General features: G+C 37.9%; 3 protein-coding genes across 8 annotated transcripts; all 3 read right to left on the bottom strand.

Annotated features, from left to right (window-relative positions):
• Positions 2,047–6,713, bottom strand: LOC105163147 (autophagy-related protein 18a). The gene is made up of 4 exons (XM_011081393.2): positions 5,695–6,713; positions 4,329–4,536; positions 2,659–2,785; positions 2,047–2,409 (listed from the first exon to the last, which is right to left on the bottom strand). Exons 1-4 carry the CDS (start codon positions 6,613–6,615, stop codon positions 2,319–2,321), a joined length of 1,347 nt encoding a protein of 448 aa, XP_011079695.1. The 5' UTR covers positions 6,616–6,713; the 3' UTR covers positions 2,047–2,318.
• Positions 7,494–11,993, bottom strand: LOC105163146. 3 transcript variants are annotated; one of them, XM_020694411.1, is made up of 14 exons: positions 11,784–11,993; positions 11,661–11,709; positions 11,245–11,315; positions 10,951–10,990; positions 10,801–10,850; positions 10,292–10,474; positions 10,002–10,158; positions 9,474–9,751; positions 9,265–9,408; positions 9,049–9,176; positions 8,847–8,941; positions 8,660–8,751; positions 8,223–8,356; positions 7,494–7,927 (listed from the first exon to the last, which is right to left on the bottom strand). In XM_020694411.1, exons 1-14 carry the CDS (start codon positions 11,838–11,840, stop codon positions 7,849–7,851), a joined length of 1,557 nt encoding a protein of 518 aa, XP_020550070.1. In that variant the 5' UTR covers positions 11,841–11,993; the 3' UTR covers positions 7,494–7,848. The 3 variants fall into 3 exon arrangements, with proteins under 3 accessions (XP_020550070.1, XP_020550069.1, XP_011079692.1); XM_020694410.1 differs by having other exon boundaries at positions 8,847–8,944; positions 11,784–11,992; XM_011081390.2 differs by having other exon boundaries at positions 8,847–8,944; positions 9,265–9,399; positions 11,784–11,990.
• Positions 14,335–23,916, bottom strand: LOC105163145. Of its 4 annotated transcripts, XM_011081389.2 has the most exons (28): positions 23,689–23,913; positions 23,425–23,596; positions 23,160–23,284; positions 22,523–22,645; positions 22,255–22,398; positions 21,974–22,078; positions 21,420–21,874; positions 20,700–20,821; positions 20,525–20,616; positions 20,212–20,425; positions 20,051–20,114; positions 19,253–19,401; positions 19,069–19,139; positions 18,747–18,920; positions 18,567–18,638; positions 18,131–18,232; positions 17,966–18,055; positions 17,396–17,471; positions 17,212–17,308; positions 17,009–17,078; positions 16,726–16,905; positions 16,509–16,631; positions 16,328–16,411; positions 16,060–16,244; positions 15,796–15,934; positions 15,608–15,667; positions 15,300–15,404; positions 14,335–14,730 (listed from the first exon to the last, which is right to left on the bottom strand). In XM_011081389.2, exons 1-28 carry the CDS (start codon positions 23,773–23,775, stop codon positions 14,617–14,619), a joined length of 3,594 nt encoding a protein of 1,197 aa, XP_011079691.1. In that variant the 5' UTR covers positions 23,776–23,913; the 3' UTR covers positions 14,335–14,616. The 4 variants fall into 4 exon arrangements, with proteins under 4 accessions (XP_011079691.1, XP_011079689.1, XP_011079690.1 ...); XM_011081387.2 differs by having other exon boundaries at positions 21,420–22,078; positions 23,689–23,914; XM_011081388.2 differs by having other exon boundaries at positions 19,253–19,380; positions 21,420–22,078; positions 23,689–23,914.

The raw sequence follows: 24,717 nt of genomic DNA, 5'->3' as shown, positions 1-24,717 counted from the left end.
AATTCAAAGAAAGCGATCCATCACATGATGATCATCAATATCTCTTTTATTTTTTTATTTGCTTTGTCAATATCTCTTTATTTGATCATCAATATCCCACAATCATCGGGGAGACCAGGCCTGATGAATGAGTGTGATGCATGATTTCTCCAAAACAACAAAGCATAAATATCATAAAACTGATCAAGAAAGGGTAAGGAACACATGAATTACCTGATAATGATCACAATTTGCTCCTTTCAAGAACCTTCTGCCAGGCAGGCCAGGCCAAGAGATCAGTTTGCTCCAAATTGATGATCATCAATTTGCTCCTCGTCGAACAAAGACTTAACCTTTTTTTGAACAATTTGTTGATGATAGGGAGAAGATGAAGATCAGCCAACGAGTACTCGTCTCCGGCCAAGTATCCAATTGGGCTTCGTACACATCAAGAACCTTCCCTAATTCACCCTGCATTATCTCCACAACAGCTTCATCAGTAGTCGGGCCCTTAAATGCCTTGACCAAGATCTCACAGTTGGGTTTCTGACTAGCAGCATCATACTTCTGACTTGATCAGTGGGGTTCCCATGTCAGCATATGCATGTAAGATGTATTTGGTTATAGCCCTCGATTCTGAAGTGCCAGAAAATGAACACAAAACTAGTTGTTAAATCCTAACACCAATACAAATTAATCAAGTCTTTGAGGGGAAGAATACTATACCAAAGAGCTTCAAGTCACCATCTTCAAAGGCCTGGGACCTGACCTAATGGCTGCACCAGCAAACACATATTGTTAAATTAAGAGAAAAAGTTGCAAAAATTATGTGTCTGGTACGAGGCGGTGAAGTACGCGAATTACATTGATTGAAATAAAGGGTTCCTTTTTGTGCTGATCATTTGGCATATCTAGAAGCTCAAATTGGTATTTTGGGCGTTTTAATATAGAAGGACTGGGGACTCCGAAAAGCTCCCCCCACCTCTAGGTGGTTTTGGTTAAAAAAAAATTGGTATTCGGGATGTATCTCTGCTATGCAGAGAAGAACTCTCTGTACTGCTGAGGAGAGGAGACAGGGTGTCCGTGGACCTTGATTGCCATCACTGATTAAGTGATTTGTAAGCACAAACTTGTAGCAAACTATTATTATATTGAATCAATCGCATTGGAAACATGTTTGCACTCCCAGCCAATCCACCAGCTCAAGTGAAGAGTACACTCTGAACTGAAGCCGTACGTAGTCTCATCATAGGAATCCTCCGACTAGAGCTGCGGATCCTTCAATTTGATTTGCACAAATAACACAGCTGGAACACGTGTGTGTGATGAGAACACTTGGTTCACTGGAGCTGGTGGACTGAGTGCGGGTGTGAACATCTTTGCATTAGTTAAGGGTTGAATTTTTGGAGCGTTGTAGGTTCAGAATGGTTCACTAAGGGATTATATATTATACTGTCAGTAGTTCGTAAGTTAAGGAGTACAATCCTTCCTTGGTTTGTAGGTTGAGAGGTGTTACAACTGCTTGACAAGTATGTTTTCAACTATGTTGACAGTAGAATAATTAACTATGTAATATCATCATCATATGTGGTCTGATCCATAAATCCACATGAATTCCAACAACGTACAGGGGCGTTATTGTATTGTTCCTTACATGCTGTTTTATCTCATTCTAAAAAATTCTTGATCTTGGGGGCCCTCTTAAACAGAACAATCTTTCTGGTCCTCCTTGTCATATTCGAGTCTTTTCCAAGGTTGTTGCTAGTTGCTATACTATGATCTTTTTTCCTCTGGTAACTGATCCTTATATCAATAAACGATTAGATACATATTTCATACTATTAAATAACCCTCAAACACTAAATGAAAATATTGTCCTTAAAAAATATTTACTTACACCACTTTCAAGCCAGCACTCCAATGTAGTCCACAGGATAATTTTGTAACATACTCAGCCATCTCTCTCACAATACATAACACGATACACATCCATCGCAAAACCCTATTTGCCAGCCTTCAAGAATGACAAAACAGCACTGGACCCATCTATATCTCTTACCAGAGAGATTGATTCCCCACAAATATACCACACTACCATAAAGACCATACCAAGTACAGAACTGGATGAAAGATTATCTCCAAACAAATAAAATTTGTACAGCTGACATTTTTTTTTTTTCATTTTCACAATTTAAGGTCCTCATAGGTTACCCAGCTTCAAACTGTTGGTTAAATTTACATTTTACACTCGATATTTACATGATCATGGATCCACAAATTAGTAGGGAAAAAGATGACCAGAGCATACGGTGCAAAAATATGCACATTATCCAGCCCATCTAAAAAGCTTCTTCAGGCTTGAGAAAATTGTGATACTCCAATTGTGTCATCTCCCCGCCGGTTGCTGGGTCAAACTTGCAGCGGTAAAAACTGCATATTATCCCAATTACAAATGAATTTATTTTCTAAATAAGCGAGACAGCTGGCAACATGACATTTGAAGATAGATCTTAGGGGTGTGCATGTTGGGTGACTTTTGGAGGGAAGGGTACACTGGCCAGACTTTCCAGACACTGGGTACCAGAGAAGATATAACAGAAGCCGGTATCTGCATATGAACTAGAACGTGGGAAAGCTCCTACTAATTGAAGCAGTCCTGATGGGATTATGAGAACTAACCTTCCATCCAAGCCGAGAATTACCACTGTATTCTTCTGGTGACCAAAAGCCACAATATACTGGGATCCTTCAGGCAAACGGAACTGAGCTACTGACCATTCGGAACTGAAATACTTGGGTAGCACTCCTGTCATATTAAAAGTTCATTTAGACCCAACAAGCGCCAAAGGAAAAAAGCAGTTTATCTTCTGCTTACTCGTGACTGCCAATTATTCATCCACGGAAGGGGAGGCATGGATGCAAGTTCATTCACTTGCTAACACCGGCACCCACCCAAAGATCCAAAAAGTAAGAAACATGATGGAAACCAAACCAAGGTTTTGAAACCCACGCCCGGACAGTTGGACTGTCCAAAACGCCAACCAGGCCACAAAATGGGCCAGTTGAAACCAAAAAACCGGAGGAGCCAAAAAAACTGCTTTTTTTCATGAAAACCGTTCGATCCAGTGGTACAACTGGTGAACCGTATGACTTGGTACTGGGTCGATTGAACTGGGTGGGTCAATAATAAAGTGTAATATGATAAAATTCTCTTCTAAAATGTGTATTATTTCTATTTAAGTACCATTATTTTATGTTATTTCTGAAAGAATAATAGATTATTTTTTAAAATGTGCATTATTTCTGTTTAAATTAGGAAAATTCTTATTAAGTTTAACTATTTTATGTTATTTCTAAATATAAAATCCAAATTTCTCTTCTCAATTCAGTTTTGCTATTTATGTTAGATTATTTTTGATAATTTAGTGTATCTGATTTTCTGTTAGATTTAAAAATGGGCAGTATTATTTCTTGTATTTGATCTTTATTAGTTTGTTTTTAAATTTATTTTATTATATTATATATCCTATTGAACTATTAATGTTTCAAAGAAAAACAATGATTCTTTTTTTAAAAAAAAAGATAGGTTATTAAATATATTAATATTATTTTTTATTGAATATTATTTTTAAAATATTAATAATTATTTATGACATAAATATGGCATCACTGGTTCGACAACGGCTGAATCAACGACCCGTAACCCACTTAATTTTTCGGTTCAATAGACGGCCTGGGTTTCAAAACATTGAACCAAACAATATCAAGATTTCAACGTTGCATGCGTTGAATGATCAAAGGTGATTCACACTAACAAGAACCATTACAGACAACTATTTATGAGATATTCCAAATTGATACTCATGTATAGGGATGCTAACAAAAAAGGTGAATAAAACTATGCACATTTGAAGACAATCAGAGCTTTACTTGGCTTAGAAACCATAAACGAAATAACGAGCATTTCCTTTTGTGCATATACTCCGTCTTTGGACAAACCAGGTGGACTTTGTAACAGAATAGTCTATTGTACAGGTACTTTAAAGAAATTCTCTACCATATCTGCCACAAACAGTTATAATATACAATCTCCTATCATCCAGAGGATTCTTATTGTTCTTTCTACTAATAAAGACCAAACACACTGGATGCCCTTCCCAAGTCAGATTTTAAAGCACACAATTTATGAGTCCCCCATTGTATCACATGACACAAACCTTCTCTAAATGATTTTAGACAGTGAAATTTAATGAGCAAACACCAGTCCACTTGTCATTAATCCATGAAGGAAAACAACAGTTTTCAATATATCAGTAGCACAAAGTGTGCAACTTCAAGAAACTCTATACCTTTAATGAAAGAGAGAGAGGAACTCGAAGTTGCAACAGAAAGATTTGGACCAGGAGGACTAGTCGATCTCTCACTTCCAGCATTTCCAGAATTGGCTTTAAGGCTAAAAACATGAACGGTGCCCTTATCACTTGAGACTGCCAGCCACTGCGCGGTGGGGGAGAATGCCAGGCTATATATTTCTGCCCTGTCTGCGCCCCTTCGTACCTGCCGTATTTGAGTGGCTCTCTTTCAGATCTTTGTTTCATGAATTTGCAGTTAGAGCAAGAATGCAGACTGATTAACGAAAATACAATACACAGAAGAAAAGAGGACAAACTCTCTTTCACACGATTCCACCACAGACATAAAATCAGAAAAGAAATATAAAAGGAAAAAGCAAGGCCACAGGAAAAGATAAAGTGCATGTACCTGGAAGAAAATAACAGTCATCCACCACAGACATCTTTTTTTTAAGAAAATAATAAGAATTAAGAAGGCATAGCAACCAGAAACAGAGCCAATTGAAAGAAGCTACTGCATCCTAATTTGCTTAACCATAAACCCTGCTTATACAGTTATACAGAACTTAGGAAATCATAGTTATTCTTGTTAACGCACTCTTGGATTAGCAGCAGGCATCAACAAGGACCGGCGATAGTAAATATACATAAGTTCAGGACCAGATGACACAGATCGATGGGGCTAAAGATAGAGTATGAAAGAATACAATGGCTGTGATACTCATAAGTGAACTTTTTAATCACTTGAGAGGGTAACCCAGTGGCTTAAGAACCCAGTAGTAATATCATCTATTTACCCCTCTTATCACTGTCTCCTTGCCATAGTCTTTGGCCGGCAACAGCAGCATGTCCTTTCCTTTATCAATCATATAAATAAAGCCTTCAAATGAGTATCCAAAATCAATGTGACACAATATGCATTAATAACGCCTGACAGTTGATCCAAGCTCTACTGGCCTGAAACTAGAGCTCACGCTTTAGCTCATGTTTAAAGAGGCTTATCCTTAAAGCTCAAGCTTTCTTCCAAATTATACACGAGTTGGACACAAGATATCAAAAGTTTTCCATCTGCAAATATCTAATGGATCAAGTATCACAAGCACAAATGTATTGACAGTGCAATTATTTCCACCCTAGCTTATTGAATTTTGTATGAACCTCGTAACCTGGCCTGCTTTCTGCCTTCTGATGCTTTTCATGTTTCACAATGCAATAAAACCTGGACAAGTCTTATATTGTTACTAATGCACAGACTAACAACCATGGAACAAATTTCTCTACTAACTGCAAATCTACTCAATCCCAACACGAGGCAATAGTAAAATTAAGAAAAGATAATGACCATACGATTACAATAAGTTACCTCCTGCAGCAAACTACCATCGTGGGTGTTATATATCCGAACTAGAGTTCCTTTACTGCTTGCAGTTGCCAGAAGATTCCCATCCTGAGAGAGTGTAAAGCAAGCGATTCTAGAATCATGGGCCATGATGAATTTAGTCCTCTTTGAGGCGTAATGTTCCGCCCTAACCTGCCCCTTCTGCAACCCGGGACACACCAATACAAATGACCCTGCAACCTGCGATACCGCACAGAGTCCCTTAGGGTTTGCAATCGTCTCAATCTGATGCAGTAGCTTCAAATCAGCGAAATTGTACACAAAAATCTTCTGCTCGAGTACAACAACAATTCGATCCCTCCGTAACCGGACCCCACGCACGTCAGACCTAAAGGACAGTTCCCCAATGCATCGACTTTGATGATCGTCCCAAATCATGACCTTATTCAACGGATACTGTGGCGAATCCCCGCCGCCGACTAACGCAAGGATGTTGCATCGAAAAAGCATCTCGACGGAGCCAATTCCGCCACCGTTCCCGTCAAAATCACGGCGGAAGATCTCGCGAAAGGGATCGCAGTTATAGATTCGGAATCCGCGATCAGTACCCGTAGCGAAGCAGCCGTAGTCCTGATTGAAAGAGACGTGAAGGAGCTTAATTGGGCCTGGATTTGCGTTTGGGTTGGGGTTGGGGTTGGGGTTTGCGTTTGCGTTTGCGCTTGGGTTCGGGATGGTAGAACTGGTGTTGGAGTTGTCATCGGTGGTGGCGGAAGAATCCCCGATGTCTTTGTTGGAAAAGGGGTCGTGCGGGGTTGCGTCATCCGGCGGCGGTTCAGGTTGTATCCGTTCCTGCTGCTGTTCGAGGTATGGCTGGAGCATGGGGGAGATGAAATTGGGGTTCGGGTTAGCGTTTGGATGAGAGGAGAAGCTGGAGATGGCGGCCATGGAAGGGACACAGATGGAATTACAGGAAATAAGGGAAGCGGATTAAACGTGCGAGTGGAAGAGGTCGGAAGGATGAGGAAAGTTGAGAAAGGGGGGTCGAGGGGTGCTGAATTGACAGTTATAACCTTTCAGCGGCTGGTTAATTGAGGGATAAAATGGGTAATTGAAGAGTGGACAAGAAAGCAAAAGTGTATTTTGTTGGTTAATTAGAGGACACGTAATGTAGGATTTCGTCCAAAACGGGGTGATGTGGCTTCGCCCCAAAGCTATGACTTTTGAGTTATTGTTTTGTTAAAAAACAATCTACAAAATGGGTTTTAAAATAACCTCTTGGGTCTAAATTGTTCGAATTCTGGATCCGATCACGAACTGGGTATGATAAGTAGACCCCAGGGTTAATACATCTTTATGCAGCTCTCCTATTTGAATCTCCCAATTCCAAACACAGCAAGAGTTTGGTACCATCCGACAAAATATTTGATCCAGAATCTGCCAAAATTTGAGACCTGGACAAAGAATTGGAATCCAATGACAGAATAGCATTTTTTAAAAAATCAAATTGGAGTAATACTTGGACTTCAAACATGGAATATGGACAAATGTAGTGTACAACGTTTCAGTATTAAATTTTAATAAGACTCAAAATCATCCTTCAACCTCAGGGAAAATGTAAATCATTTTAGTGTGGTATTAAAATCCAACCCTTTTAGGTTTTCAACATTATGCTATAATATTATAGCTCCAGACAACCTAGGAAACAACAATGGGATCAGCATAATTTTCTCAAAAACATACAAGATATTAGAGGTAATAGTAAGTCCCAACAGGTTGTTAAATAATCTCATAAATTTGGAATTAAAATATCCCTCTGAACAGAATTATTGGAATGAGTCAGAGATTAATTCTTTCAAGTTGAATTTGAATCGGAAGATTTGCAACTAAGTATTTCAAATGCATGATAACAAATCCATTGATTTTGTATGGCTAATTATGTGTTGCAAAGGATTTCAAATCCATGAACTCCCATTCTGAACTAAATTCTGTGCCCCGTGCGATGGGAGTACACCAAGTGTTTTAACAGGGTAATACCAAGTTCCCGAGTAATAAAGTTATGCAGCATCAGCAACATCCATCTCACATGTTCACAACTCTTACTCGGTGCGAGGATCCAGTTGAGTTCATAAATACTGTGTCGCATCCAACTATCTTTTGTTTACTAAAAAGCAGGATTAGTCAAGGTTGGACTTGGGAAAAATATAGGCACAAAAGGATTATTTCATCTTTCCCCTTCACCTTCACCTCCACCTCCTTCCTGTTCCAAAAGACAGCACAACATGAGACGTGGCATTTACCCCCAGGGAGGGAAAGTAGAATAAGCAAGATCTGCCAACATAGATATAAAAACGGTTTCCAATCATGGTGATAGTATGAAATATAATATGAAAATTAGTAAATATATAGTTTAAATTGTGACATCAGTTTTGCTCCACTCCACTGCTCTTCTAAATCACCAGAGTGACTGTACAGAAAGTGTACCAGAACCAACTTATCTGGGGAAGTGTACTGGACCAGAAAAATATAAAGGATACAGCTTGTGCAGCTCATACCAAGGAGGGTGTATGAGAATCAGGCTGCCAACTTCCAGCTCAACATCACTACATATTCTCGGGTTGAAGATGATGGTCAAAGTCCTTGCCACCCCTTTCATTCTCATACGCAAGCTATCCTCCCAATATGATTTCTGAAGAGGCAACACATGTAATCACGTAATTTTTCTGTCATTATAGAGGATCATGCATGGAAACTAGTGGATCTGTTCAGTCAATCATGTAGTCACTAAGTCACATAACTTGTTGCTCCTTTCATAAAATTTAAGTATTTTTCTAATTGAACTTTTAAAGTTGTTACTCCATGATTGTACACACACACAAGACTATGTAAGGATCTAGCTTCCGAAATGATTCCAGCAAATGCAACTGCTTGCTAAAGCTAGACTATGGTTTTCATTCTTTAGCTAGTTTGATGTTCAGGTAGCAAAGCAAACCTTTCCCTCTCCAACAGGTGCGCAAGAACAAACAATCAGCTTTGCTTCCAGAGACCTTGACAAAATTCTCATGGAGATGCACATTCGGTCATCTGAACAGAAGAAGGAAAAGGGAAAACACTGAGAAGAGGAAGATGCCAGAAATTCTGATATATTGACAACTGGAATGTTCAACATTTGCTTTTACCTTTGGAACTGATTCCTGCACTTATATTCTTGAAGTAATCCATATCTTTTTCTTTCTCGCTCAGCATCACTTGCTGCAACTTCCCATATAGCCCACTGCTGCATAATTTATCAATGAACAGTATGAAAAACATGTATCAGAGTCATAAGCCACATTAGATTATCTAAGTTATGAGATCATATCACAAGCACCAGGTCCATACCTACCAGAACGGTCTTGGAAAGCCAAGTGGGGCCTCTCATCAACTGCAGACACTGTCCCCAAAGCTTCATGAAATTGATCTGCCATAGTCCTCCTAGGGATCATTGACTTTAGACTTTGAGGATTCTCCTGAAGCAACCATTTAACAGGCAAGCATGATCACATAGATGAATGAAGTTCATGGTAACTGCAAAAATACCAGTTACTTTGGAAATACCTCATCATCACTGCAACAGGGAAGCCCACTATCCAGAGCCTCAGGTAGGTCATCATCATCATCCAGGTTCCTACAACCGAATGAAGACTTATTTCTTTTTAAAACCATCTGCACTCTTCGTTCTCTTCCCTTAATCTGCATTATCTATATAATTTAATTTACAATGCAGAACTAGGGAAGAAATGATAGTTAATGGAGAAGAACTCAACTGGTTCTGGACATTCTAGTGGCAGATCACTCCTCTCCTGGAAGCAGTCTAGAAATTCAACCATCGAATGCTCTTTCAGATCATATTTATGGGCCAGTTCGGATGGGACTATGTATTTTTCTGGCTGTTTGGGTTCTTTTTCATGAAAAATCAGCTCAGACTCATCCTTAAATTTGCTCATGTCTTCACCAGCTACAGCACTAACTTCATCTGATTTTGAAATCCGTGAATGCAAACGGAATAAAAATTTGGGCTTGGCTTTTGTACTATGACCTGCACCTGCAGTGTTGTGCATTAGGTACATGAAATATCAGTTCAAGGCACAACCTACATCAGGAAGAAATCAGCCCCAGAATAGATTTGATTAGCAAATACTCTGGAACTAAGGGAGAATCAAGTAATAAGGGGTAGATATAGGACACATTTCAACAGAACCTTATTTGCTTTAGCGACAAGACTCAGTTAAAACATACATTGCTTAATGTGATCTCTTATCTATTGCTTTTGTTAAAAATGCATGCCAAAGTACCTATAGAGGGTCTTTTTTCCTTCACAAAGACACCATGGGATGAGGAACAGCTAGGATTCTCATTTAATCGGATTAGTGTCTCCACTTGCTGACTTGCTTCAGAGCATGTGCCACCCACATTCTCTAGTACACTCCTAAGCGCAGGAGGGTGGATTTTCTAGATGGATGACAACCCAACAGTAAAACAGTTTATTGTCACAAAATATAGCAGCCTTTGGTCTGCTCCAATATAAGGCATTCTTCATAATAAAGCAGCAATGAGAGGGAACTAAATTATTCTACTGCCACACCTCATCATTGGAAACAATTTCTTCATCTGAATCTGAGACTGAACCCATTGTTGGTAAGTAGACTATTCTTTCATTTGAGAGGGTACAGGTAGCATTAGCAATTCTCGTGTAGAGGTTGGTTTCATCCCCATCATTGAAGAGAGGATCTTCAACTTCATCATCAATATGGCAACCTACTTTTCTCTGCCAAAAACAAGATTCTGAGACAGAAACCACAAGCAGTGAACTCTGATGGAAATTTAAGTGTCATATATCCTCATCATTTCACTTGAACCATAACGGCAACCACAAGAAAAGAAAAACTTGCACATTGCTGTTACACAGTGATCCCAAATTTTTATATGCAAAGGAATGGAAACTTCCATGTTCCTGTCGTATGAAAGTATGCTTCCTCCAATACCTTACTTTCTAGCAAACGCATTTTCTGTTTTAATAAAGCTATTTAACGTGGCAGCTCCAGCTAAATGAGACAGAATTGGCAATTGTAGCTTTCAGAGTTGAGTCAATACCTCATGAGATGATACAGCCTCCTTCTCAGTTGAATGAAGTTCATAAGAACCTGCAGATGTGCATCATAAGTCATAACTAATTTTTTCCAGCTAGTTCTCGGACAAGACATACAGCTCAAGTGCATAAAAAGGAAGAACCACAGAAAATACCTCTAAGTAGCTCAAGTTGTGATAAGACCTGCATACCCCCCTGCCAAATAGCATAGAGAGTTGCACCATTGTAAAACAAGAGAAGGAAAAACATTAAATCATACTACTTTGTTATGTGTTCCAGTAAGGATGTGAAGATTGTACACAGATAAATACTGTGATATAGCAATCCAAAATTTTCATACTAAATTGCTGCTTTATTTCACCCTTACTTCGCCAATAAAAGCCAAAGAGATGCACGCAAAGAGAAACTAAACATCCAAGCAGTATATGATGGTTGGTCAGAATAATTACCTTGTTATCTCCTGCTCCACCAAAGGAAATCGCATTTCCTCTCCACTCATCCTCCAAACCTATCTCCTCTTCTGCCAAATCATCATGAAGAAGCAATAGGCAGATAATGATATCTGAAGCTAAATATTGCAGAATCAACCTTTTGCAAATTACACCTCAATCATACAAACAGATATACCATAACAAAAACCCAAAAACAGTAACAATTGATAACCAAATTTTACACCGTGTGGCAGAACCAAAATTCCAGTGCGATCACAACTTAATCATCAAAATTTCAACAATGTAGCAGAGACAAGCCCCTGACACCAAAATAACTTAACAAACCACGCAACAGACAGTATATCAAAATAATAAAAACCTTTGCATAATCAAAAATTTATTTAATGTCACAATTTCGTGTTAAGTAACTTTACCAGAGATGCTCTGATCAGAATCTTGGTCTTCTTGCGCATTATTTTTGAACTAAAATGTGGCAAAAAAAAATTATTAGCCCGGAAGATAAAGCAACGACATCAAGCGGGGATTCAACAACTTACAGTCTTTGATGAAATTATGGTTGTATTTCGTACTCCCAGTGCGTTTCTCCTCCACATTTGCGCCTAACTTGTGAAAGAAGATTGAAATATGAATTTCCAGCCCTAAATTTCACACTGTCCAATCAACATGGATCTTCATTGCCCCAAACCAAGACTCCATTCATTATTTTATTTACTTATTTATTTATTTTACTTTAAATATTAAATTTGTATTCTACAACAGAACAAATTTGCATTGTACATGGGAATAAATTTGTATTCGCCGATTTCAACTTTAAGATAATCCATATATTTTTCACTTATTTCAAATTAATCCTTCCAATAGGTAATTTTCTCATATCATTTTTAAACTTTTTTTATTTTTTTGTCAAAAAAATACTTGTCGCTTTTTAGAACTTTCCTCAATTCAACAAGCTCTCCCCAAAGAGTGCCTGGCCAAGGCAAGGGAGGCACTTGTGGGGCATCCCATGTTTACTTTAACCTTCATAACACTTCAAATTTAAATTTGAACTTGAACTTAATATAAGGAGTTTATTATATTAATAAACTTTTTATGTGGGATATTAAAATATAAGTGTATAACACTCGCCTCCACAATACCTTAACAAATTCTATCATTGTTCCATCATTCTCCTATATGGGACAAATATTTCTTCTCTTTTTCTCAACCTAATATATGAATTTCTTTATATAATTAATCAAAATTACAATAATAAGGATCAGCAGGAGATTGTAAGCCCCGTTTGGTTAATCCAAAGTAGCTGGACCAAGTGAAAAATTATGCTTATCAGCCAAGATTGGTTCTGGCCACAATGGTTAAAGGATTCGCACGCGTCTCAACCCCCACCCAAAGGGTGGAACCACCGCCCGACACGGAGGTTGCTCGTTTCCAAGCCTGCATCATCCAATCCCATTTTTATGGATTACATGGGAAGAATGTTAAATACAGCAGTCGTTGCTGGCCCCAAAGAACGTTGATCGCTTTTTTGTTTGGAAAGAAGAACTGTAGTGATATTGAACGGGTGACCCATACCCAAACTCAAAGCCTTGTGAAAGCGGGTTTAGGTGAGTTGAAGACGTTTCGGTGTTGGTAAATCGGAAGGTTTCAGTTTCGCTTTGCTGTCTGGATGGAGTATACCTGTGATTAGGTTTCAAAACTTGTTTGATTGATTGAGCAAAGGTTTCTAAATATTTTTGTTAGGTCTATGCATTCGATTTTGATCAATTTTATGTGCTTTGTGCTGCTTAATAATGTACACATATTTCAATTTGTAATAAAAATAGTATAACACTAATTGAGATCGTATCCTACTGCTACCAAAATGGTGCTATATCTCTCTGGGAGGAGCAACTGTCGCATGATATCACTCGGGACCTAAGATTTCCATGATCCCTGTATCAAAAATCTCGGGATTCCATCGTTGAGCTATTTTGCTTGATTTCAGGTTTTGATGGACAACTCGCCTCGATTTCTTCATGGAGATGAGCTAAACTGAGGAAACAATTCCTGAAAAAGGATTACACAAACTAAATTTTGACTTGACAGAACCAGAAAGGTTGTAACTCAAGTAGAGAACTCAGTTCGAGAATTTGAAATTGCTAATTCCTTTAAATATTATTGTGATCTTTTGTGTACTAATTTACTATTTATTCACAAAAAGCTGAGCATTAAACCTTTTATTTATGTACCAGTCATCAGGAGATTCAAGAGTCCATATACCATTCAGCAGTTCTTTTTTGTTAAAAGTGGAAACATTCTGGTCCAACAGAAAAACTGGGCATATGAGCCATATGAAGGATGATATGGTATTTGACTGGGTGCTCTACTTTCTTCTTCCATCTCAGCCAGAAATTCACATTTGTGCAAAGTTCTGAACAAATGAACAGGAACCTAAAAGTTCATTGTGGTTACATTTAATAAACTATGACAATTTAGAGAATGAGCCACTGAAGACACTAACAACGCATTGTTAAAAGCGAGCGTGCCTCGAGGGCACTTGACAAACATAACAAACTCCTCTAAACACACCAACTCATAAACAAACTCTATTTGATCAATATTTTATTAAAGACAGTCAATCACAATACAACCTCCAGAATTTAACATCACAAAGAACCAATAACAGTACAAATACAATAACTCTAAGAGCCCACAATACCATATCGGCCAACACAAATCAGTACAGTACAAGGTGGTACGTCGTACATGGAAAACAAAGGAGCTAAACAAGAATAAAGGTAACACCAAACCTGAATATCCATCATGTCCAAGGAAAACCCAGAAACTCTATTTGCATACGCAACTACATAAAGTTGGACTTCGCATTAAAAATGAGTGAGTCATAAACACTATACAAGACTGGAAAGTACTTCACATGAACTATCTTTGTTGACCATCTGAAACAAAGAGCCCTATCTTGTCCCGCCCACCCAATCCCAAATCACCAGAAAACAAGTATAAAAATATACCACAATTATAATAATAGCACTCCCCTCACAGTTGCAGTATTTCACCTTCATGGGTTGTACACCCATGGATAGAAAGAGAAGCAAGCAGAAAGATAAATAGATTAGCGAGTTAGATTTGAATATACAGATGACAGAGTGAAGCCGCCAAAAATTAGTGGATAAGCTTGATCAACATTTTTATCTGGTGAAGTACCCATAAAATAATTATGGTACAGAAGTGCCAGGTTCACAAAAGAGATCTCCAATAGAGAGGAACCTGAAATTGGATTCCGCGATCACAGGTTCCCAACCATATCTCAAGACCGAATAACAAAAAGAGAACCGCCTAAACATCGAACACTATACAGCTCTGGTAAACCCCCCTCTACATGAAGTAGCTTAGTGAGGATTTCTTTCTTGATCCCCCTTCTCCATAAAGTTCATTCCATTGGAGAAGCTCATTCATGTTCTGTGATTCTGATGAAACACTTGCACATACCTGCATTTGAACGAAAACACAAGTTAAAATCATCCCGATATGAAAGGTGTGGTCCAGGTCATCCTCATTTTTGTCAACTGCACGACAACACCCCAAACCATAACAAAGAAACAAAAAAACAATTAACATAATGGCCAACAAGAGCCTAATGTTTATCTTGTGCCTCAACATTAGTCGTATCCATTACATGCTGCTATAGATCAACGCTTAATGAGATATATTGGAACAGTAGCTATAAGAACATGCATCCATGGTTGCTAGTTTATATTTGGCCAAGAATGCATTTGCCTAGACATAATTGGTGGAGAGTAACACCCCGCTTAAATTCTTTTTACATAAATCCACCTTATTCAACATCAAAAGGCAAACAAGAAAGCCCAGTTACCTTTTTTGGCAGGCATCGTGAGCACTTACTACAAACATAATGAGAACCATCACCAGAGGAAATATTATATTCAAGTGAAAAACAGTAAATCTATTGATATGAAAGATAGTTTTGAGTACAAACATAAATTAGGTTGAGTACAACATGAATGAGACAAAATTTCCAAATAAAATCGTTGAAGTACCTGTTCATGTGCATATCTAAAGTCATCCATACTCAAGGGACGAACATCTGCACTGCTATGCAATGCAGGCAATTGCCTATTCTCTGCCATTGCCAAAGCTTTCTCCTATAATTTTTCATTTAAAGTTATTACATTAGCCTCTATAACAGGGAAGAGAACAAACATGGCAACTGCAAAGATAGTAGACCACGGAAGAGAAGCAGAGAAAGAAAAAAGATCTCAGTAAGTGCCCTGGAGCTTAAGACCAAAATTCTGTCTGAACAATCTGAAATGTCCTATAAGAAAATGATACAGTTAAGTGTACACACCTTCTTCTCCTTCTCCAAAATTTCTCTTATGGGGCAATGTGCAGCTGTCACACATAGATTCTGGAAACATACAATTTTCCACCAATTGAAAGAAAGTAGTATTACAATCAGTGAAGAATAATTACCCCCATAAGAAGAAAGCAAAATAGTTAGGATATATACAGAATATGACATTTACTGCACCAAACCTTCAGATCACTTCCCGAATACCCTTCCGTCATGCTAGCAACTGCTTCAAGATCCACATTTGCAGCCAATTCTTCCTTAGCTAATATCACCTTTAAAATTTTTTCCCTATTTTGAGCATCTGGCAAGTTGACCATCAGTCTGCACCCAAATGCATTTAAAAGAAGTGGCTGGTTAGGGCTGATTTTTAGTCAAATACAACAAACACATATTTCCTTTCCGTTAGAAAACACTAGAAAAACCATAAGGTCTGGCAAAGGAAAAACCTCCGCGGAAGCCTCCTGATTACAGCCTCATCAAGATCAAAAGGTCTATTTGTGGCTGCAAGGACTAGTACACGTTCCTTATCCTTTGTACGCAAGCCATCCCAGTTCACCATAAATTCATTTTTCATTTTGCGCATTGCTTCATGTTCTCCAGGATTTTCCCGTCTCCCTAACATGCTGTCAACCTATGGGGAAAAGATGAACAAAAAAAGATAAGAGAAGAGAATGATAAGAAAACAAGAAGGAAATTCTAGAAGATTGTACCAACCTCATCAACAAACACGACACTTGGGGCAATTTTGCTAGCCAAAGAGAATACTGCTTTTACATATTTCTCTCCTTCACCAAACCACTGAATACAAAAACAAATTGACAGGTTGATATTCAGGAGGAAAAGAAAATTGAACAAAAAAGAGTACGGAATTCAAGGTCTAATAAGAACACCATACTTTAGATGTAATGCTCGACATAGATATGTTGATAAAGTTTGCACCAGCTTCAGTTGCAACAGCTTTAGCAAGCATAGTTTTACCAGTACCGGGAGGTCCAAAGAGCAGTATTCCCTTACAAGGCTGCCAAAAATGACACAGTAAACATGCTGAACTCTTTATAACAGATAAAGAATCACTTAAACTTCTATATACTCTACAACTACAGTTTATGCACCTTCGTCAGTTGTCCTTTGCTGAATAATTCTGGCCTTTGCAGAGGAAGCATCACCAATTCCTTCAAGGTTTCCTTCACATTTTCCAATGATCCGATGTCATCAAACGTAACTCCAATATCACCCGGTGGAACAACCTCAGCAAGGAGTTTTTTCTCAAATTCATTTTCAGTAACCACATCCTAAAATTCAAATTGTCATTCTCACGTAACACATTGTGTGAAACAATACACGAGAGCATCAACCTAATGTATGAGCAAATTATTCGGAGATAGAAAGTTTCACCTTCAGGGATTTCTTCACACTCTTATTTTCGTTTTGAATGCTTTGCAGAATGTTGAGCCCATAGCTGATACTGCAATATTAAGGCAGAGTGAAAAACAGTAAGAAACTTAACCAACCCCAGCTAGTCATTTTTTCATCTTCTGTAGTTTTGTTTCTGCACTCAGCCTTCTGTTATTGCTCAAGGAATGTCAACATAAATTCACCTTTCACTTGAAATGACAAGTTTCAACTCCTGGGATGAAGCTTCAGAGGAATGCATAAAGTGATGGCTTAAAGCCCAGCCAATAATTTTTTCAACACCTATTACCATGAGAACAAGCATGAATCCATCAAACTGGAGCACCTCACACCTAATTGGGAGATTTAAGTTGTGTGAAACTGGCTTACTTTCATTAGTCAAAGCTTGGTCCTTAATGCATAAAGTCTCCAGATCAGGACAATCGAGGCCAGTGCGCTTGAGAACCTGAAAATCATGTGAAAAGAGAAAAATCCTGCATCAAGTCAAAGTAAAAGCTTATGACAACTAGATGAGAGGAAAATACGATGCATTTACTTCAAGTCAAAATTTATGAATACCAGCAAATCCAAGTAAATAGAATTGGTCAGCATTGAGGTAATGCCAGCGAGGCGAGATAACATATATTATTCTTCAGTTTACATTTACGGATCACACTATGCCCTCAATATATTATCGTGCCATCAAACTGCTATATTGAAAAGCCATCAAACTCCACCAAATCACGTACATTAAAAGAAGGGGGGGAAAAATTCCAAAGTTCTCTCAATATACTTGAATGGTGTTACTCGTAACAAATCTATAGCAGCATATAAAAGCCAAAGAAGAATTTAGCCAACATCCATGAACGAAGCACGTTAGTATTAGCACATATCAAATTTCAGGGAAAACAATGCAAAGCAGGGAGCATGATGAAGGAATAATGGACAGAAATGACGCACCGAGCGAATGCTACCAATGTTTGACTGTGATTTCAGTGTTTCAGTATCACGATCCAATTTTTGTTTCCAGTCCACCAGTACTGCTTCGTCCTGTCATATTTAAATAAGATTATCAACTTGCTTCTTAACAATAGAAACATCAAGTTCAGATCAAGATTTTATTACCTGGGGAATCTGTATGGTTACTTTGTTTGGGAAAAGGCGGCTGAGCTGCTTCATTGTTTTTGGAGTTTCTTTACTTCTATCATGCAACCTACCAAAATTATCCTATAGACACGAAATTGTCTATTAATTTAAGAAAATGAGCCATTTTTCAGGGGTAACTTTGATAAATTGCAATTGCCTGACTTGCAGGCAGGAGCAAGTGTATGAGTGCATTGCTTGATAAGCAGGTATCAATACGACAAAGATGAATAGCAACATGATATCCTCCTAAGTAAACGCACAGGTTATATTCCAGTACCTTTTTATAAGAAATTGCTCAAAAAGTAAAGAATGAGTGGAGACAAATCTCAAATGGAAATTTCCTGTTATGTTTAAACAGATGACAACAAAAAGATAACATGAATCTAAACTTTACTTAACAGTTAATTGGACATACCGGGAAGGCAAGGTCGAGCAATGCTGTTTGGTTGCTTCCAAATTTTGTGAAAAGCAATCCACCAGGATGAGACTGAGTTCAAAATATAGATTAAAGAGTGACTGTTCTACAATATATAACATACAACAAAATGTTGTGGTTACGGGTAGAATAGGTTTAAAGAAAACAACACAAACTTACTTTCTCCTTTCGGCTGTCTGTCTGAGTATGTGACGCAATTACAACAACATTTTCTGGCAAAGTTTCAAGCTTAATTTTAAAGGCCGCATATGCCTCAGGATTCCCAACCAAGCATTTCTCTATGTCTTTCAAAAACAAGATTAACGGAGCACTTTTACTTTCTTCAGAAGCAACCTACAAAAGTTAAAATTTTCATATATATATCTGTTCTTTGTTCTTTTTTGAGGGAGTATATATCTGTTCTTAAGCATACAATGCTCGGTAAAAAAGAAACCTCGTTCTTTTGCTATTCTTATAGTCTGTACCACGCAGTAGATTTTACCTCAAAGAGTTCATTAATGGCGAGCTTTTCAATGTCATCAGTGCTGGAACTATCAAGGCGGAGTAAGTCAGCTGCAAATAAAGAAAACAATAACCATGATATAGGCTCATTTACACTTTATAAATGCATAAGCTGACTTTGTAAATCCATTAGCTCAGGAAATGACATAGATAACGCAAATTACCTGCACAAAAGAAACCATGATCTTCTTCACAGAGGCCCCCGAGATCATTACCTTCTGGAATTGCTCTATCAAATCTAACCCCAATTTTAGAAGAGCCATTTTCCTCAAAAGCAAGTACCACCTTGCCTCTGTAACCATAAGTTGGACCCCTGGACAAAATATATGTCATCCGACATAGATATGGGAAAAGTATATCGACAATCAAAAAATTCAATAATCATGGTAGCAATTCGTGCGGTTCCTAAACCTGACATCCTATGCAATTTTGTGGATGACCAGACATTAAGTAGACTGAAAGCCATGGTCAGTGAACAGAGGGAAGAAACATCAAACCCACCTCTGGCAATGATGACAGCAAATAAATCATGCCGACCTAAAGAGTTTTACCTGAGGACAGTACTGGAATGTCACCCACAAGGCACTCCAAAAACACACGACTTAGAAACGAGAGGTTCAACAAAACATACAAAAATCACCTAGTTCAATTCTAGGTATATCTTCACCACGCATTGGTCCATGATATGAGCACCTATATAATTGGGATTACTTGAAATCTCACAAAAATGGATTAAGATGGACTCAATAGACACCTGAAATTTCCACAATCAGTATCGACAGAATATTCAGAGGATGCTCAAGTCATCACGCCATAAGTCAAATTCATTACTGACAAGATCAGCAGCAGAAATATGGCTCAACAACTGTACTATATCTTATACAGCTCATGGCAGAAAGAGCAATGTCATGAAATCCAGAGTCACTCACCCAGCAAACTCAATTTAAATTTGCAGCATTTACCTTATCGGAGTTTGAGTAGGAGAAAACCCTGATGGTAAAGAACCCACATATTTCACTCTGTCTCCTATCAAAACAACAATGTAATTGCTTAGAAAGTGTATTCTTTCAAGCTAAACAAAAGGTGAGGGGTATGGAAATCTTTGAGAGTTTGAGTATTATACCTTTTTTGAAAGTATAGTTTTTTGACGAGGCAGTAGATGCTTCCTGCTTAGGTTGGACCTGAGAGTTCACATTAGAACACCCAGTAATATCAGCCTCTACACTAGAGGGTGGTTTTTTAAGGTGTAGTGCCGCAGCAGACCGTTTAGCAAACACACTTGCTCTCTCTGGCTTGGAACTTTCTTTTACAGAATCAACTTCTTTTGTTGATGGTCCCTAAATGATTTTCTAATTGTCAGTCAATTGAAACTAACATAGTTTAAAAGACACTGATGAACAATATGAACATCTGAAAAAGCTACAAAAGAAGCTTACACCAGGTAATAGAATAGTATTAACAATAAGGAGGCTGACACCAAAATGTTTAGCTAGAGCCTTGGCCAATGTTTCCTGGTATATTTCCGAGCCTATGAAGGAAAAAGACAAAGCCAATGATCGAGAACAAGAGAAAAAAACTCATATACATAAATAAAACATGAAGCAACATTACCTGCTGGGCCTGACAACAAGATCCGCGGACACACTGTAGGGAGATCCGAAGTATACTTTGCAAATTTATCACATTTCAAATGTATGTATGTTGAAGCAATAAGAACATTCTTGGTGGTCTCACTGTCAGAAAACAAAGACTTAGTTATATTGAAAGGACAGAGAGGTAGAATGATAAAATGGTTAACATATAACTGATTAAAAAATTCCTAAAAAAAGGATAGTGAGAATCTAGCCCAAGGAATAACTGCATTAAACCTGTACTCCTGTAGTTAAGCTAGTTACAAGATAAAACTCCTTGGGGTTAAACATACACAGTTATATATCATTCGAGTTCACAGACAGTCAAATTGAGGAGAAAGAGCAAGTAATTGAGCATGTAAAAGATGACGAAAATGTGTACGCAGAAATAGAAAAATCAATGACTACAGATACACAAATCATTGTTGCACTCATATAACAACAATATCAAACTGATCAATTATGCACCAGTTACTAAGGCAACAGATGAACTTTCCAGAACCATTTCTTAAAGTAATTATGGACTGCTTATAGCTTACAGTTTGCTTTCTGCAATCATGTCTCGTTGTGGGCATATCAATACAAAAGGCTTTATTAGATTGACTGTGCTTCTATTTGTGATAATTAATGGGGAAGCGGGGGGCGTCGATAACATGAAAGAAAGGTAGACAGTAGGACGCCTACAACCCAAAACTTTTACCTTAAATAATATGGAAAATTCTCAAATGAAACCTCGATGTTTTTGCACTGTAGTAATCCTTGTCGCAAACCGTCTTTGAACGCTTGTCGTCTTGATGATATTGAAATGGTAGGATGAGAATCCTTGCCTAGATCTCTGATTGCCCTATGCTCATCAAGTATCCTAGATATACTGCCACTTATATCCAATGCAGGAGCAACTGAGCCTGCTAGAATCTGCAAAAACGGTCTCAAGTCATTGTTTTCAGCTAGAATCTTCCCATTCTCAGCATCAACATTCAAATTTTCGTTGGCAGCATTAGGAGATGGAGCAGCAGTCTTCTCAACAACTGGTACAGTGGCGCCATCACCATGGTCAGAAGCATCTTTCATTTCAGTGTCCACACAATTGTCTGACACTTCACAAGCAGAAGGTAATGCTGGTATTTCAGGACCATGCTGCGCATCTTCGTCATCCTGACACGATGGAGGAAGAACAGATAATTCATCATGGTTATCTGATAATGATGCCAGTGTCGATGCAACGGAAACAGCAGAAGGTTCTCCTGATCTTGCCTCAATGTGTAATCCTTTTATGGATCCCCCATGAGCTTCTAATATGCTGACTGAAGGTGGCACACCCGTTTCAGAAGCATTCATGCTGGTGAGTTGTTGGAAAATCTAATAGTACGTCAAGGAAATATGCAGGCATCTAATAAAGAATAAATATCACTTCCCCGGCGCATCCGCACATAGCAAACTATAAATATTTATGATTCTAACAACTATAAACAAAATTAACTATCACAAAAATAATATAGTCAAACAATAACTCAAATCTGTTGATAAAAGGATACATAAGCATGTTTACCAGTCGAGCTGAAAACCACTTCATCACCTCCATTTAGAGGAACAGTGGAATCTTTGGAGTAAATCTTTCCATTCACTTGGACAGCTCCTTTTTTCCCAGTAATTTCAAGCAGCGTAAGTGACTCTCCTCCCTAGAGTCAGTAATAGAATCAATCAAACATCAGAATATGTTTCCAGCATCTTGACGAAATACCATACCATGACGAGTTGAAGTTCTCACCAAACTAACTACAAACAAACAAAATAACATTTTACCTCTGACTCCATATGCTTTAGATTGCACAAGGATTTACTAACTGTTGGATCTCTCACCCACAAGTCACATTGGCGGCCTTGACCAACAGTGAAGGTAGGACGTTCCATGACCACATGAGGATTCTGAGGGGAAAAAATTGTGCCAAAATAAAAGTGATAATTGTTAGATGCTAGTTAAATTGAGAGCAACATTCATGCTACTTCAGAAGAGTATACAATACATGAAACATGCTGAGGTAAGACCTAAGTCAAGAGGAGGGCTGGGGGTTGGGAATGTAGGACCAAGAGCAAATGAGTGTGAGTCGTGTACTTAAAAATTTATAAGAACGGGATCCTTGACATCTCTACAACAAACCTATAAGGGATTACAACACCCAAATATGATAGGAAAGCTTGGCCAAGGAATTAACCCTGTTATATTGTGTAATCAATTCCACTACAACAAATTAATTGAAGAAACTAAAAGTTCTCTTGCAACTAATGCTTAAAGTGGATAGCACCCTTCCCTATATTTGAGCAGCATTTCATACATCAACTAAATTCACAGTCAAGAACAAAATTGATCCAATGTTGAAATGTATTTGTTCTAGTTCTGGAACTTTTCATTCAGAACACGTAGTAAAAACAGCAAGCCTACCTGTGAACACTGGGAGAGAAGTTTCCCCCACGCAGCACCAGCATTGGATTTCAGTTGCCGTTTTTTTCCCCGATTCACGGACGGCCCACCGGGCTTCCCTTTCTCCACATCAATAGCAGAATCACCTGCATCCATCCCCAAAATTACTAAAACCATAATAATCTTGAAGTATTGACGAAAAAGGGAAACACAAAATTCAATCGAATCAATGCACATGCGAAGCATTAGATCGCACATAGAGTCCTAGAAGAACCCAAAACCTCACCTGGGGCCACCGTCTCCGGCGCTACCTCCGCCGCCACATCATCCGACTGCTTCTCTCCGCCGCCGTTAGCCAGATCAGCCGATCCAGCCTCCAATTCTTTCGCCGCCACCGCCCCAACGACTTCTTCCGAAGCGCGTGAATCGCTCGTCGAAGAAGAAGACGCCTCCGCAGCCTGCATGCACACAAAACCCTCAAAATTCCAAAACCACCAGAAAACCATGATCAAGGAAAGAGTAAAAAAATCACTAAAAACAAAACCCTAACCTTGGATCGTTTTCCTTTGGGCAGAGAAGATGACGGAGAAGAAAGGGCTCGCTTAGAGGTAGAAGAGCTCCGCCGCGTTTCAACCATGTTTTCTGATCTAGTAATCTTAAAAAAAAAAAACCTAAATTTTTATCTTTTCAAACCAAAAATCAAGAAACCTATCCAGGAGATAAATAGATATATTTACGCACTTAAATTTATTAATAATTATAAATTATATAACACATGTCTGTGTTAATTGTAGAGAGAAAGAGAGGGGGAGAAGAAGAAGAAAGGAAAAGAAGAGTGAGAGAAGAGAATGAAAGACGAATGACTACGGGAGATCGGTTATGCCAATACTATAGCCTTCGCCTACAATTTTAATTCTTTCGTGGATTTTGGAGTTCAATAAGTTATTAGGAGTGAGGGTGTTTTCACTAACTTTATTCAAAAACATATCTATATTCTATATCATTGTTTAAAAATAAAAGAGTTTGTAAAATATTTTATTTTTCTTAAATAAAATTTTGAAATATTTAGATAAATAAATTTATAAAACTTGTAAAATATTAAGATTAATAATTTTGTCATTCATACGCCAAAACTTTAAAGGTTGATTTGGTCAGATAATTTTTTTCGAAAGGCACTTTATTATAAATTACTGACATCTTATTTTTAATCTTATAAGTTTTTTCCTAAATATTTTTTTAACACATAGTTTAAAGCAATTTTTAAAAGTTTAACAAAGTCGGATTTGTAAATAATTTTTTTTATTCTTTTATATGATTGTTATATTTGCTTTTACTCATAATATATACGATGTAGATTGTGACTCAACTGGTATTTTATTGGGCCAATTATTGTCCGTCTTAATTTACAATTCTTACGGTTTTGTTTTGAAAAGACTTATCAACCCAATCAATCTCATACCCGAGATACTGTCTATTTTGATTTTCAATCCCTTTAGGAGAAACTGCACGATTTTGTCATATTAAAACGCCGTACTATGAGAATCTATTTGGAATTTTTAAGTCGCTTAAACTTCTTCTA

The sequence above is a fragment of the Sesamum indicum genome, linkage group LG6 (genome assembly GCF_000512975.1).
Source record: "Sesamum indicum cultivar Zhongzhi No. 13 linkage group LG6, S_indicum_v1.0, whole genome shotgun sequence".
Classification (NCBI taxonomy): Eukaryota; Viridiplantae; Streptophyta; class Magnoliopsida; order Lamiales; family Pedaliaceae; genus Sesamum; species Sesamum indicum.
Note: the sequence above shows the minus strand (reverse complement) of the source record. Positions and strands in the feature narration are given on the sequence as shown.